This window comes from Cryptomeria japonica, chromosome 5 (genome assembly GCF_030272615.1).
Source record: "Cryptomeria japonica chromosome 5, Sugi_1.0, whole genome shotgun sequence".
Lineage (NCBI taxonomy): Eukaryota > Viridiplantae > Streptophyta > Pinopsida > Cupressales > Cupressaceae > Cryptomeria > Cryptomeria japonica.
The window spans coordinates 834,326,030-834,342,988 of record NC_081409.1 but is presented as its reverse complement, the minus strand read 5'-3'; the positions used below and the strand labels follow the sequence as shown (position 1 = coordinate 834,342,988).

General features: G+C 35.7%; 1 protein-coding gene across 1 annotated transcript; it reads left to right on the top strand.

The window, feature by feature from the left end:
• Positions 1–9,304: 9,304 nt before the first annotated feature.
• On the top strand, positions 9,305–11,368 carry LOC131052690 (L-type lectin-domain containing receptor kinase IX.1-like). The gene has a single exon (XM_059221069.1). The coding sequence runs from the start codon at positions 9,305–9,307 to the stop codon at positions 11,366–11,368; it is 2,064 nt and encodes a 687-aa protein (XP_059077052.1).
• The last annotated feature ends 5,591 nt before the right edge of the window (positions 11,369–16,959 follow it).

Below are 16,959 nucleotides of genomic sequence, written 5' to 3'. Positions count from 1 at the left end.
ATCCAAACATTATCTATATCCAAAGGTTAGATTAAAATTTATGGTTGCTGCATTGAGACCCATTTCTATTGTCCCCAAACAAAGCATGTGCATGCCCAATTTGCCTAGGGTATCAAATATATTTCAAAAAACTAACCCAAATGATCCCAAACCAATTTAAAATGAACTCTTTATGGATTTAATTTCATAATATGTAATCCATTTAAATTTCCAATGGTTTAATCATTATATAAAGACAAATCGTTGCCTGCAACTCCATTGAAGATAGTTTAAAACCAATTTTTACCAAAATCTTCATAACTTCCAAAATATAAACAAAACTGTATCATACCAAAGGGAAAAGAGATATGATTCACATATCTTTCCAATAAATCTATTTATAGGTCATAATCATCCCATATGAGTTCATACCATATGCTGCAACATGACTATTCTCTAGAAATATCAAATCTGCAATTAACAACTTTCACCAAAAATTCCATAACTTCTTCATTTCTAAACATAATCACTCCAAACCAAAAGGAAAAGAAATTTAATTCACATATAACTATCCATTATGCATATACAAAGGTTTTCAGGCCATACATGGTTGTACAAGGCCTGGAACCAACATAAAAACTTGAAAGCCAATCAAAATAACAATAGTAGAATGCACCAAAATGTATCAAAATGTTCTCCTTTCTTCCCTTTCTTCCTTTTTTTTTGGAATGACCATACAATGCCTTTTTATAGACTCTTGGTCAGTTTTGACCTTACAAATACCTCTCATAACCAACTTTTAACCCCTTTTGCAACTATTGTTGCATTTTTGCAACCTGGCTTGACAATATTTTGTTGTCAAGTTGACAGCTTTTACACTTTTGCACAAATGACTTCATGGTTTTATAAAAACCTTCAATACATGTCCAAATGACCATTTAACAATCTTATACATTCTTATTACCATTTCAAAGGTCATTTCACAATTATTAACCATTTGACCAATTAAGACCTTAACTAGGACAATTTGACAACTTTTTACAAATGGCTCTAATTAGCCTTACATATTGATTCACCATGACTTAAAATGAACATAAAAACTCAAATGTGATTGAATTTACTCATGAATTGTATTTTATCTTCTTACAGACTCCTTTTGTGCCTTTGCGTTAGGTTCCCCTGCACCAGTGGGACAAATGATTAATGCTTTCAAGATCTTTACAACACATAACACATATGTTGACTAGAGAGAAACCTCTTTTATTTAAATTATGAATTGGCGATACTTTTCCATGAATAGTAGTCCACCAGAAACAATTGATTTTGTGTAAAAATCATTTAGCCCAGATCTTTTTCTAGCAGAAGTTGTCCTTAGGTTCTTCAAAAATATTATTATAGGCAGATTTGATCGAGAAATCACTAGAGGGGTTGTATCATCGGATCCATTCATCTTCTAGGTGAGGTGAAGAAAAAAGGAATAATCACCAAGGTAGGAAGCCAGGGATTGGGCCTCAGTCATCAATTGATTTAGGTAATGAGCAAGAATATCCCTATTAACCAACACTTTATCCACAAGATTTTCCCATCTAGCCTTGTCCCCCTACCACTAGATATAATCATGAACAAGGTTCCCACAACTTTGATGAGGATTTGTTTAATTTTACTAAACTGAGACATTTTAGATAGGGTGGAGTCTTTTAGCCATATATCATCCTAGAAATTAGTCCTCTTTCCATTTCCCAAAAAACTTTTTTCCCCTTTTCTGAGAATGGTTTTGATTTTGGAAACATGGTTCTTAATGCAGGAACCAAAGGGTAAATCTTTCTTAGTAAGAAGATCACAACTTCTAGTATTATTGAGGTATTTGGCAATAATAATATTTGTCCAATTCTTAGCACCTTCAACCAACTGCCAACCAATTTTAGAGATTAAGGCCTGATTAAATTATTTGAGCTTTCTTATACCAAGCCCTCCTACATTAATAGAGCTGCAAACTTTTTCCCAAGCAACAAGAGACATTATTGTTTTTTCTTCAATACTCATCCAAAGAAATCATTTTTTATTTATTTTTATCTTGTCAGCAACACAACCAAACATCTTGGAGAGAGAGAGGTAGTAGACTAGGGTATTTTGTAGGCAGGATTTGAACAATCGGGTTTTACCTACCAAGCATAGTAATTTTCCTTTCCAATGACCCAACTTCTTCTAAAATATTTCTATCATACAATTACACAAGAAATAGTGGGGAATTTAGAAATGAAAGGTAACCCCAAATATGAATCAAGTAAGGAAGCAGCCTCACAACTAAGGATTCTTGTGATTTTGACTTGAAGGTCTTGGCGAACATTCATAAAGAACAACTTGCTCTTCTCATAATTTAAATATTGACCCGAGATCATAGTATAATGTCAAGGATCTATTTCCATCCTCCAGCCTTTGATATGTAGGCTTCTTCAAAGATGATAGTGTCATCTACAAACTATTGATGCAATATAGGGTTCATAGTAGAAGTCACTTTGATACCTTTTAGTCTTCTAATCCTTTTAAGTCTTTTCATTTTTCTCCCTAAGACATCAATAACAATAATAAACAAGTATAGAGAGAGGGTCCACTGGACAAAGGCCTCTACCACAGGAAAAGTAACCACTAGGAGATCCATTAATCAGAACCAAGAATAATGGGGTGGTAACACACTAAGTGATCATCTTTAGAAATTTATCTTTGAAGTTGAACTTCTTAAACAATTCAAAGATGAAGTTCCATGATAATATATAATAGGCCTTAGAGATGTCTAACTTGAAATCCATACTTGACACTTTACTATGATCCATTGAATGTACAAGTTCATGAGCAGTGATAACCACATCCATAATATGTCTCTGTTTAACAAAGCCTTTTTGGTTAGAAAAAATTATTTTATCAAGAAAAAGTTTAAGCCTATTAACCATGACTTTTGATAGGATTTTATACAATGTGTTACATAGGCTAATATGCCTAAAATATTTAAAGGAGACAACACTATCATTCTTTGGTATTCAAGTAATGTAGCTAGAATTAACTTGGTTGAGGAGTTTATAGGACCTGAAGAAGTACTTAACAAAATTGAAGATGTCCAGATCAATAACATTCCAATACTCTTGGAAGAAGGATGGGGGAAACCCATCAGGTCCCAGAGCTTTGCAAGACCCAAAAGAAAAAATTGCATCTTTGACTTCCTAGAAGGACACCCTAGCATTAACTAGTAGCAGGTCCTCATTTGTTATTACCTCTAGGATCACCTGAAGAAAACCATTAGGGTCTTTAAAACAGCTATGATCACTGGTATTTTTCTTCCGAAAGAAGCTAACAAACAACTCTTCTATTTCCTTCTCATCTTCAGTTCTTGAGCCATCATCCTTGAGAAGTTGTCTTATCCTATTTCTAATTCTATGCTTCATTGTAGATTGCAGAAAAAATTTAGTATTCTTATCTCCCTCTGGAAGCCATTGGATCATTGATTTTTGCTTCCAAAATACCTCTTCTTTCTTGTTTAAACTAAACCATTATTCTCTTAGAAAAATCTCATCAAGGCATTCCTCCTAAGTGGCACAATTATCTTTTATTTTTCTTTAGAATAGTTTCCAGGTTAGCAAAGATAACTTTTCCTATTCACAGATATTCCCAAAGGAATATGTGTTCCATCCTTTAACTTGTATCCTTAAAAGTTTTAGTTTTTGAACCAAATGATACATGGGGGTACCATTAATTGGAACATTCCACCACTGCTCAACCATAGCTCTGAAATCCAGATGTAGAGACCACATGATCTAATATTTAAAGGGGTAGGATTTTCTCCTTGTAGTATCTTTTGAGGTTAGTAAAATTGCATTATAATTTGATCCAAACTTGAGGAGGGCACACAAAAAGAGGGAGTCAATGTTTTTCTAGTTATTTGAAACTAGGAACCTATCCAATCTGACTTGAATTAAGTTTTGACCAAGTCTTCTATTTGACCAAGAGAATTTTGATCTAGGTAGGTGAATGCCCATCATTCCTATCACAACAATAAAGTTTGCAATATCTTTCATTCTTTTAGAGTAATCCTCAATAGTACCAAGGTTCTTCGAGGGAAACAAGGGAGAGTTAAAATCTCCATCCATCATCCAAAAATTCAAAGATGCATTTAGAATGAAGTTCACTAGGGAAGACCATAGGCTAGCCCGAGGAGATTTGGCATTGGGAACATAAACATTAATGAGATACCACATAAGGTGGGCTATGAGATCTGTCATCTTAACAATTAGAAAATTCTTTGTAGAGTGAATCAAAGTACCATTAAAGGAAGCCGGATTCCATAAGGTAGCAATGCCACCATATGCCCCATCAACATCACTAGGGAGGAAGGTAGCAGAAGGCCAGAAAGACTTAGCTACCTTCTGGAAGATTTCATATCTCATCTTTGTTTCCTATAATAGGATAATGTCAACTCTTTGTTCCATCAACATACACTTTAACATGTGTTTCTTCATAGGGCTATTCAAGCCCCTCATGTTCTAGGAGATGATCTTCATTGGGAACAATAACAAAGGATCTAATTAGCCTTGAGTAGAACAAGCATCCCTCCTAAGGGATGGAAGTTTTTTCTTCTTTTTCTTGGATTTTGAGAGACAATCTAGGATCCTCTATCTTCCACTAGCCACATCTCTTGTAACATCCTTGACCCTTGGGTCTTCCTATTTTATTCTCCACCCCCATATCTTCTTTCTTTTTCTTTTTGTTCCTAGCACCAACTTGAGTCCAACTTGAATCATCATTTCCCTTGTCAAAAAAAACCTATCTTGACTTGTTAGGTGGGGGAGTGGGTGGCCTCAAAGAGAACCCCAGAATCTGTAGATTTTTCTTCAAGTTAACAAAACTACCTCTCAGTTTCCCCTTAGGAGTCTTGATTATATTTCCCTTATTAGTATTCTCTTTGTTGGGGTTTAGGCAACTTAAAACTATTTCCACCTCGGGATCCTTCTAACCAACCTTAAAATTAGTCTTACCAAGTTATGAAGTAGGGTTTTGACTCAAGTCGACTACCATTTCCACACCCATTGAATCCTCACCCTCCAACTTTCCTTGTCCAGGATAGGAAAAGGTTTGGGGGCCACATCCGGGAATAGATCAACCCTTGATGAAGAAGCCATCAGATTAGCAAATTGTTTTTTCTTATTCGTGGCCAAGTTTTTCTCTATCTCAGCAACAGATTGGTTGGGACCCAATAAAGGATATGCAACCTAATGAGTAGTGTAAGTCTTTTGTTTATCAACATTATTAGTAGAGGGAGCATTGGGTCTTTGTTATTTAGGAATAGGCTATTTCTTTCCAACAGAACTGAGATTACCATATCTCCTACATGATTGGCATAAGGTTTTAGCATTTTTCATACTCAATGGGTTGGACCCAAGCACCAAGCCTGGATAGGAGTGTAACTTCAGTTGGCAACATAATGTTAATGATCACATTAACAGAGATTCTGGCAAAGAGGAACCTAGACTTGTATTATGTAATACAGTCCATGATAAGGAATTTACTAAAGGAGTCGACATTCCCTTTATAAATCCCCAGATTCCAACTCTCCAAGGGTAACCCAGGGAGGTAGATCCAAGTAGGAGCTACCACTCCAAGATCCTTCTAGGGATCAAGGCTAGGTTTCCACTTGCACAAGGATAATAAATTGTTACTACCATAAGATCACACCCCTTCTGTAATGGTTGAAACCAAATCCTCCTAGTTAACAAAAACTAAAGAGAAAAATACAGTTTTCCATGTCTTTGATAGACACGCTACCTTTCAGTTGTCATCTAGTGGCGGCCCATTTCCTAACCAAATCAATGAAAGGTCAGAAGGCCAGAAACTTACTGACAGGGGAGAGGCTAAGCTCAGTAATAGTTGTAGTTAATAGCACATCAGGAATCTCTACTTGTTGATCCTTTAGCACACACTCCACCTAAGGAGTTGAATGGTCAGGGGATTTTGCCATCGTAGCAAGGCTTCCACCACAATATATAGATTTTGACTAAGTGAACAAAAAAAAGGCATATAAAAATGGGCCATTTGAGATACATATATTATGTGTTCATATTTTAAAAGGATTTATAATTTTGTATTTATAGTTAAATATTTGTAATTTATAAAATTTAATATTACAGTCAAATATTTGTAAATTAATAAGTGTTATTACAAGGTTTATATATTCAAAATAATAGTAATTACAGAATAAATGAATTAAAAAAATAGTAATCATATCTATAACAAGAATAATATGAATAAGTTATTTCTCTTGTTCTTAAAGATAACCATTAATATTTATTGTAACAATAGTAATGTAGATGATTGAGTTGTAAGGTCTTATAAAAGAAAAATATTTTTTTCATTGTAAGAATTTTTATTTTAATCAATCAACCTAAAAAATTATTAATAATAGTTTTAATCACCTCCTTTATCTCCCTCTCACTCTCTTGTCCCCCTATCTCTCTTAATCCCTCTTATTTTCCCCACGCCCTCTCTTCATCGAGCTCTCTCTATATCATTAGTTCCTATACCTTTATCTTTTGAAAATCAAACAAAATTTTATTTTTTTTAATCATTCAACCTAATAAAATTATTTTAAAGTTTTAATCACCTCCCCCACCTCTCTATCTCTATGTCTCTCTATCTCTATGTCTCTCTATCTCTATCTCTATCTCTCTTTATTATCCCCCTATCTCTATCTATCTCTTATTTTTTCCTATCCCTCTATCCACCTCTCTCTATATATCACTTTCTATATCTTTATCTTTCGATATCTTCATCTTCCCCTCTTCTATATTTATTTCTACTTATACTCTCTCCTCACTCTATCTCTCCATATGTCTCTCTCACTCATATAGACAAACACACTCTATATTTCTCCTTCCCTATTTGTATCTCTATTTTTATCTATCTTCCTCATCTATATCTCTCCCCCTCTCTACATTACTTGTCTCTATCACCTTCCTTCTCTCTCCCTTTCCCCCTATATCTCTAGATCTCCTTATTTCTCACTTGCCCCTCTCTATGTCATCTAATTATTTCTATAAATATTTCTCTCTTTATCTACCTAGCTTTTTATCTCTTTTATCCATATCATTCTCTTCCTCTCTCCATACCTTTCTATCTATTTAATTATCCCTTTATATCCATCTATATCATTCTCTATCTCTTTCTCTCTATCAACCCCCTCTTCTTATCTATCTCCCTCTCTATCCCTCCCCCTCTTTTCTCACTCTTTCCTATAACTATCTCCCTCTCTTCCCCCTCTTTTCTCACTATCTCCTCTACCTCGCTCTCTCCCTCTCTCCCCCCTTCACCTATCTCTCTCCATTTCTCTTCGTCCCTCTCTATCTCCTGACTGTCTCTATTTCTTCCTTTCTCTCCCTCCACTCCTTCCCTATCTCCTATTTATCTCTCTATCCCTACCACTGGATCACCTTTTCTTGCAATATATATATTTCTCTCCCTCTCCCTCTCTCCCTCCTCTTCTCTAACTCCCTCCTCTACCTATTGCCCTCCCTCTCTCCTATTTCTACCTATGTATTTTTCTTTCTCTCCCTCCCTCTCTTTATATCCCTCCTCCATGTCTCCCTATCTCTCCCTCCCTCACTCACTACTTACGCCATTGTCTATATCTCTAGCTCTCTACCACTATCCCCCTTTCTCTTCCCATTTATCTCTATCTCTCCTAATTTCTCTCTCCCTCTTTATCTCATTCTCTATATATCTATTTGTACTTCTCTCTATTTTGGTTGTCTCTTTGTCACTCTTTCACTCTCCCCAAGTCTCTCTATATCTCCTGATATCCTTGTCTCTTTATCACTCTATCTATTTATCTTTGTCTCTACATATCTCTCTCTCACTCACACACCATAAACTTCCCCTTTCTTACTCTCTATATTTATCTCTCTCACACACACTCCTTATTTCTCCCTCCCTATCTCTATCTCTATCTACCCCCTCTCTATCATCTCCTTTATCTCTCGCTTATCCCATCTATCTCTATCTTTCAATCTCTCCCTCTCCCTCTATGTCTATTTCTCACTATCTCTTATCATGTCCATAGTTAATCTCTCCCCATCTCTCCCTCCCTCACTCTCTACCTTTTCTCTTCCCACATATCTTATCTATTCCTCTTTCTCTCTCCCTCTCCCTCTCCCCACTATACCCATCTCTCACCCTTTCTCTCCCTCCATCTCTATCTTTCCCCATCTCTCCCTCCCTTGCTCCCTCCCTATCCTCTATCTATCTCTCTATCTCTATCACTCTCTTCCTTTCTCTTCCAATGTATCTCTATATCTCCATCTCCTTCTTTCTCTCTCCCTCTCTCTATCTCCCCCTCTATAACTCTATCTCTACTTCTCTTATTTGTCTATCTTTTTATCTCTGTCTCCCTATGCTCCTCTCTCTATATCTCTTTATATTTCTATCACTCTATCTCACCATCTACATATCTTTGTATCTCTCCCTCTCTCTCTCGCTCTATCTTCCTTCTCCCCATTTATCTCTAGATACGTCTCTCTCCCTCTCTTTCCCCATGTCTCTCTTCTTAAAATTCTATATCGATATATCTTTGCTTCTCTATCTCTATATGTCTATATTTCTTCTTTCATCTCTCACTCCATCTCTATGTCGTTATCTTTCCATATCTCTCTACCCCTATATCACTCCTATCTGTGCCTATATCTCTCTCTCTCTACCAATTGACCTCACATGTACACCACAAGTTTGGAAAAAAAAATTAAAATTCCCTAAACTTCAATATACCCATTCTACACCAAAATGCAATTACTAGTCGATCACAAAAATGAAGAAGCATAAGAACACTCATAATCTATCATGAAAATAAAGAAGCTTAGAGAAAAAATTAAAAAAAGAAGAAAAGACGATAATAGTTAGGTTGAATACCCTTTCTCTACTCAAGTTTTATTTAGTTGACTGCAAGAGTGAAAATCAATGGATTCCAAATTATCAATTTTTTGTCCTTAATAGTACGTAATACGAGATTCTTTTCATTGGTCAAAAAGAAAACTGAAGATAAGGTTCTAATCTTATGCAGTCTGCAGTTTGACCATGCGAGGGTCGCTGGGATTAACTAAAGTTGCCTGTCTTTTTAAAATTTCCAAATAATTATAAATAAGTGTACGAACGACTAATATGCAGTCAATCCGCTGATTATTACTCACAACTTTAGACAAATTTAACATTAAATTGGATTCGGGGGTGGCCTCATCAAGATCCTCTGCACATATAACTTAAGGTTATCCCTTCCCACAACAAATTAATTGAGATGGCTTATCTGCATAAAATTCCGTTGGCCGGACTGTTCATCGTTTGTATTATTGCATCGTCGTCTTTCATTCATGGGACGGATGGAGGAACTATTACCTTTCACTTCCCTCCCAGGACCAATATCAGTATCGATCAGTCAGCAGATACTTTCTTTCTGAAGGACAGGATAGAGCTTACTGCCAATCATTTAAATGACAGCCTCAAACGGAGCCATGGATGGGCAGCTTATAATAAGTTAATTCCTCTGTGGGATTATTCCTCTAAAGCTTTGGCAAATTTTTCTACCCATTTTCAATTCTCCATTTCTATGGTTAATGATAGTAAGCTCACCGGGGATGGACTCACTTTCTTCCTGGCACCCCCGGGACTGAACTCTGCGAACGATTCTTGGGGAGAATGTCTTGGCCTGTTTTCAGCTGCAAATGATGGAAACTCATCGAATCAGATTGTTGCTGTGGAGTTCGACACATTCAAGAATCTTCCTTACGATCCGGATGATAACCATGTGGGAATTGACGTCAACAGCAGGAAATCAAAGAAAACCTTTTCAGTAAATGGCCTTTACAGCAGCACGTCTCTCAAGAACGGAAAAAAATGGGAGGCATGGGTGGATTACGATGGTAATAAAGAGAAGCTTGAAGTGTTTATTTTATTTAACCCCGATGGGAGTTGTGCTTCTAAACCTGCAAGTCCAGTCTTGAGGTACGATATAGATCTGCGTCAGTTTCTTCCACAGAACGTACAGGTTGGCTTTTCAGCGCCCACTGGCAACTTAATTGAGACTCACACAGTATACAACTGGAATTTTTCATGTCAATATTCGTGGGAGATTCCAAACTCAGGCGCGAATGCTTCTGGCTCAAGTCAAAGGAAATCTTTTACAAATATAATATGGAGATCCGCCTTGGCCTGTTTCGTTGGCGCATTTTGTTTGATTTTATTTGGAAGTTGGTGGTATATGAGGACAAGGAAGAGCAACCGCGGTGGTGTTGAAGAAAGCGATGAGGAATTTAACAACTCGCTTCGCGAAACAGCCCAATCTGCCCGTGAGTTTCCATATGCTGACCTCAGTGTCGCCACGAATAACTTCAACAGCGACCAAAAGATCGGGGTTGGCGGCTTCGGATCTGTGTACAGAGGAACTTTGCCAGGCACAAACGAAGCTGTGGCAATAAAGAGAATATCTCCATCCTCAAGGCAAGGAAAACGTGAATACAAAACAGAAATTAGTATAAACAGTAAGCTGAGTCACCAAAATCTTGTGAAGTTTCTGGGATGGTGCCATCGGAAGGGCGACTTGCTTCTTGTTTACGAGTTACTCCCAAATGGAAGTCTGGACAAATATATTTTTGAAAATCCGGAAGCTCCGCTGGATTGGGATCGGAGATACAGCATAGCCTGTGACATAGCCTCAGCTCTGGTTTATCTTCACGAGGATCGGCATGAGACCATTGTGCACAGAGACATCAAAGCGAGCAATGTAATGCTGGATTTAAATTTCAAAGCGAAGCTGGGGGATTTCGGGCTTGCCAGAATGGTGGAACGAGGAAAAGGAGGACATACGACCACTGCAGCGGGTACGATTGGGTATATAGCGCCGGAGTATGTAGTAACTGGAAAGGCCACTCGGGAGATGGATGTGTTCAGCTTTGGAGCCCTGAGTCTCGAAATTACCCGTGGAAGACGACCGGCAGATTGGAGCTTGATTGAACACAATTCCAGAGTGGTGGAATGGGTTTGGCACTTGCATGGACAGCACAGAATCCTTGATGCATCAGATGAGAAACTGGGTAGAAATTTCAATGGTGGGGAAATGGAACGGCTTATGAAAGTGGGATTGTTGTGTTCTCATCCCGATCCCAATGCCAGACCGAATATGGAAAAAGTGCTGGGTATATTGAAAAGAGGTGCTGAGTTGCCTCATGTTCCTCTAACGTTTCCTGTGGCTGTGTATGGTTACCGTATTCCTCCTGAGAACCTGATGTCCTCCTCAGTCTCGAGCTCAGACGGAATCGCTAGCATTATAGTCTCAACTGCGTCTGAAATGAATGAAACTCTCTAGTCGACTCCTTCAATTTCTCTTTTCGTTCAGTGAGAACCTCATTCCGATTCTAATTAGATTAATTATCTATCTTGGGCTTGAATTATTTGATGGGGTAACTTCTTGATCAATTGGGTGCGCCCAATGCTTGAATTTGTTTCTTTGTGTTTCCCTTACATATTAGGAGATACTTTTTAATAAACTGTATCTCTGATAAAGATTTGGCTATTATGTTGAATTTTTTTCGTATGTATAATGTTTTTTAATGTGTTGTTGTTTATGCATGTATTTTTCTTTTTTTGGTGAACGTGCAATTTTTAGTCTGGATTGGATCAAGTGAAGTTACAATCGAAAGACCTCATCTTCAACATAAATAACACGTAATAATGTTAATTTGTGAACACAGTACTTCAGCAGGGACACAAGGGTATGAACCACAAGAGACAATGAAAAAATTATAAATAGTCTCAATCAATTGCTTATAATTGTATCAATATTACAAGATAAATATTGAATATCTCTATCTACTTAAAAGTTGAGGGACATAAAAAATCAAGGCATATTATTTACATTAATCCAAATGAACCTATAAAATGTAAAATCAGTTATAAATCGTTTAGCAATACAAGTAGTTATAAATGGATTCGTGATTCTATAAAATATATAATGTGACATAACAAAGTGTTGGATATAGGCTTAAGATCAACACGTATGCAAAAAATGACCAATTAAATGTTAAGATCATTCATTAAACAAATAGAAAATAGTATAAATTTGTGAGCTTTTCTCTAGAATAGCATTCATACCAAATTATATTGATGTACAATTTATTTCATTGAAAAATATGATTAATTAAAATAGAATAATTACTAACTCGTTATGCTATCAAACTTCCTATTTAAGTTTTGAAGTATACAAGATATAAGTCTAAAGATTATCATTTTAGATAGATTAGAAATTTATTTTTATCCTAATCTATTATTCAATGACATTGAGCTCATCGATTGAGGGCTTCACTTGTAGTTATTACTTATAAAATATTCTTACACATTAAAAATCTATAAATTTTTATTTCAGTTGTTTTTATGACAATTTAGTAGTAATGATAAAAGATTTTCATAGTCTATATTATAGATAATGTTGCTTTTGGTTTAAACTATGTTCAAGATTTTTGAATCAATATTTCAGATCACATTTTTGTGATCTATCATCAAGATGATAAAAATCCAAAAGAATTAAAATGATAATCATAGAGTGCGATCTGAAATGTCGGTTCAAAAAGCTTTAACACAATTTGAATCCAAAGCAGCATTATCTATCAATATATAAATATCTTTAAATAAAGACATGTAAGAGGAGCTCACACATTAACAAGACTAGATTTTTTTGTCTGAACAACCTCTAACATCTAATCCTTCATATTATAAAAAAATATATAAATAATAATTTTATTAATATATTAAAATGAATTTAGATTTGCACATGAATTCTATAACATTTCTATAACATTAGAATAGCTAATATCCATAATTTATGATCATTTACCGAATTTCAGAAAATTGATTTGACATAATATATCCCTTATATACTAGTAAACCTTCAAAAATCGCCTTTAGAAATACACAAAACAAATTAATCACAATACAAATCAAGATTAAATACTGCTGAAAAAATTTCTCATCGATCTGAACCTCGTGCCTTATTTTAATATTATCATGATGGTAGGTGATGCGCAAGTCTAAACTCCCTCATGTTTCCATAGTTTTCCACTGCTATTAGAATTATATATATGTCACTTGAATTGTCAAAAGAACGAGGGAAAATGGACCACCAGGAATAGCATGTATTGCATTTAGTATAACGTTGTATCTCTATCTGAACCACTTTGATGAAATTTTTAATTCAATTCATGTCGATCAATCGCAGTCGATCTAGTATAAGACGAATTATAACTTGCATTTTCTTCGCTTTAGTGCTTACGCCTCAAGTCACGCCAGGTTTTGCCCACTGAGGATTAAATATTATTGGAGCTGCAAGAACAAGTATTATTTATACCAATGTATTTTTAGAGAAAGTATATTTACTCTTCTTAAAGAATAAACATTTTCATTATGCTTTGAATTATGCTTTGAATTGATTTCCTTATACCAAGGCGAGGAACACTGAAATCTCGTTTCCTGGTTAAATTATAGTTTTTGTAAGAAAGATTTAACTCTTTCGAGAAAGTTTTGAAGCCCTTTAATTTATTTTATTCAGATTTTCCATGCGGACCTTCAAATCGACGGTTGGGTCGCCTTATGTGAGTAACGACCAACCATGGTTTATCCAGAATAAATGTTAATATATTTCGGTCAACTTTACAGGTTGCTTAGATTTTTTATTATTTACTTTTCATGACACTTATCCATTCAACGCAGGGTTTGGTATTGGTAGAACTGACTTAGGAAAAAGGAAACATCACAAACAGGAATCATATACTAATGTAATTCTTTGTCTTCCATTTTCAAGAGAAATTTACGGTCGTAAGAGGTCATCTAATTTTAACTGTCAACTTACATCTGGTAATACTGATTCTGTGTTTTGTTCCTGTGCCCTTGGTAATCACAAAAAACCCATCAATTCCACCACCGAAATTCAATGCAAATTCGAACAAGACCTGTTTTAAAATTGAAGCGGCAATATAGATATTTACTTCAGTTTTATGTGCGAGACAGACCAAGTGGGGGAGCACAGAGGTCCAAAGTGCACGTCGAGAAGAAAAACTAGTGGAGCTTTTAGAGAAACACGTTTAATAAGTAGGTGTTTAAAAGGAAAATAATAGTTGATATCACTGTTAATAAAGCACTACTTTGATTTCTTCTATCAGTCCCTCCTTATAGCACGGACAATTCATATGTTTGTACTGATGTGTTTTATTAATGAGTAATGTCTATATTATTTTTTTTTTAAATAGTGATATAGATATTAAGAGATTATGTTCGGCAGAATCAGTAACACTAATTTATTTGAAAGCTGTATCAGTGAAATAGTAATCTAGTCTTTTAAAGTTGCTTTTATAAATTAAATATAATTTATTTTGATTGTTTTCTTATAATTTAATTAATTGACTTTTAGTTTCTTTATTATAAAAGAAAGAAAAAAGTTGTAGTCAATTAGATTGTTTGTTATTAAGGTAATTAAGGAAGGGTCTCAACTTATTACAAATTAGAAACAAAAACTGTCAAAAGAGGCTTGGAGAACAAGCCATAATGACAATGAACAAAACATGTTTTGAAAGGGTCCAAAACTTTATACAAAAGAACGGAAGCTTGGCAAGATAGCAAGGACCAACCGAGAGAAGAGACAACAAAACAATACCAAACAAACAATTACAGCTACACACGACAACAAAGTAGCACATAACAGAGCAAAACTAAACTACAAAACAACCAACCCAAATCAGGGTGGTTTGAAAAAATGTTCCACAATAGATTGTTTCTTCAATATATCAAGATCCAGTTCCCCTAACCTTATTTTCTTGAGACATGAGGAGAACATAATGATATTCTCATCTTTATGCTTACCAATCTTAACTGTCACCTCCATCTTCAAACATTTTGTAGAGTGATTCTTGTTGTCTTTAACTTCAGCCTCTTTTTCTTGAGATAAGGGGGATTATTGGAAGCACTTACAATATCTCTTGTAGAATTGAGTGTGACGTCCATCTTTGAACAAACTTTCTTAGAATTTTCAATACTTTCGCCCTTCAAGGCTTCACTAAAGGAGGAGGAGGGGGCCTTTGGGTTAGGTTCTTTTTTCTTCCAAACATAATGATCATTCTTACCTTTCCAAAAGATAGTGGCATTATGACCAAATTTTCCACAATGATGGGAAGGTATAGGAGAGCCTTCATAGAAGACCTAATGTACCCAAACTCCATATTCAGAGGATATGAAGAAACGGGTAGGGAGAATTTGGTTCTTTTTAACCTACACACAAATTCTAGTATATACCAACCATTTTTTGTAAATAGTGGCCTTATCTATCGCACCATATTTTCCTAAAGAGTTGGTTGTAGATATTAAGACCCTTTTACTCCAAAATTTCAAGGGTAGTCCAAGGAGATGAGCTCAAAAAAGAAAGTAGGAGGGCATTCTCACTAGGGTTGAAATTAGGAATCCATTTTTGCTTGCAAACAAAAACCATTCTATCCCATAAACCTAAGGCCACTTGATAAAATCGCAATGAAATTTTTTATATTAGAAAATCAAAAAGGGAAAAAATTATTTAGCATTTATCTTACCTCAACACCACCTAAGAGATTCTAGCTCTAGGGCACCCATCTTCTAATTGAGTCTATGTGGAGATATTTCCCATGAATCTTCTAATGAGAGACATCAAGAATTGAGAAAAATCCTCCTCAAAGATAGGGTTAGGAATGTTAACCTATGTCTAATATTCCAACACTTCCTCACTTGAAAAATTAGGATTGATCTTAGGAACAACATCATGAAGTAAAGGAAAAACAACCTCTTCCTCCAACATAGATCCAATCACATGACTTTCCATCTCAACTTTAGGAGAAGCTTCCAAACTAATATTATTAGAGGCATTTTCAAAAACTACCCTAGACTCATTCTCCACACATCTCTAATGAGAACAAGCCAAAGTTTGAGGAAATTTCCTAGCCTCTAACCATTGCTCATCAAAATTATAAAGAAAGTTTTGGTAGATCTACAAGGGTGATACCAAGAGTGAAAAGACCCAATGCCCAAAGAAGGTGATAGAAACCCCTTTCTCAACCTGGAAAACTAACATCATTCCAACCCACCTCTTCAAGTATGTTATCTTTTTGAGGGGCTTCTCATTAGAATCCATGAAAATATCATGAAGGATCTCATCCTCTAGTCAAGACTATATGCATTCTCTTCATCTCTATCAAAAAGGGAAACCCCAAAAATAGAAAGAGGATAAGGAAGGTCTTCTTCCTCATCTAGAAGCAAAGCATTCTTCTCATTCTCACCCAATAGAGACTCTTTAGCTAGAATGGTATTTTCTTGGAGATAGACTTCCAGATGAATATTTTCGTCCTCCCCCCAAGTGTAAGCCTAAGGATCAATGGCCTCATCCCTACAAGAAGCCATTTTAGAACCCCTACAAGTAGTCTCAAAAGGATTAAGAAGAGAATGGTTGGCAAACCCCAAATAGGGGTTCAAACCCCTAGACCTATTAGCAAGAAAAATCCAATTCAACCCTTGATCAATTTTGTTTGGATCCATAATAACCTAGGAATCTCCCTTGTGTACTGATAGCTAGAGTAGGGAAACCAACAGTGACTTCAACTAGGGCCCCACTTGAACCCTCATCCTTGGGATTATCTCCTCTACTATTGTCATCGCTAGAACCTCTAGTTCTAGAACCATGATTTCTCCTTCCGATTGAAGTTTTATCAGTCTATGCATTTGAAGGCACTCATGTCCTCACCATTCAATAAATACAAGATTTACACCTATTGTTGAGGATAGCCAATTAAATGTTATGTAGTATATCTTAATTTTTCTTCCTACTGTACCAAGTTTATGATAGCCAAAATACTAGATTATTTGATTACTAGTTTACCACTTACCTTTAGC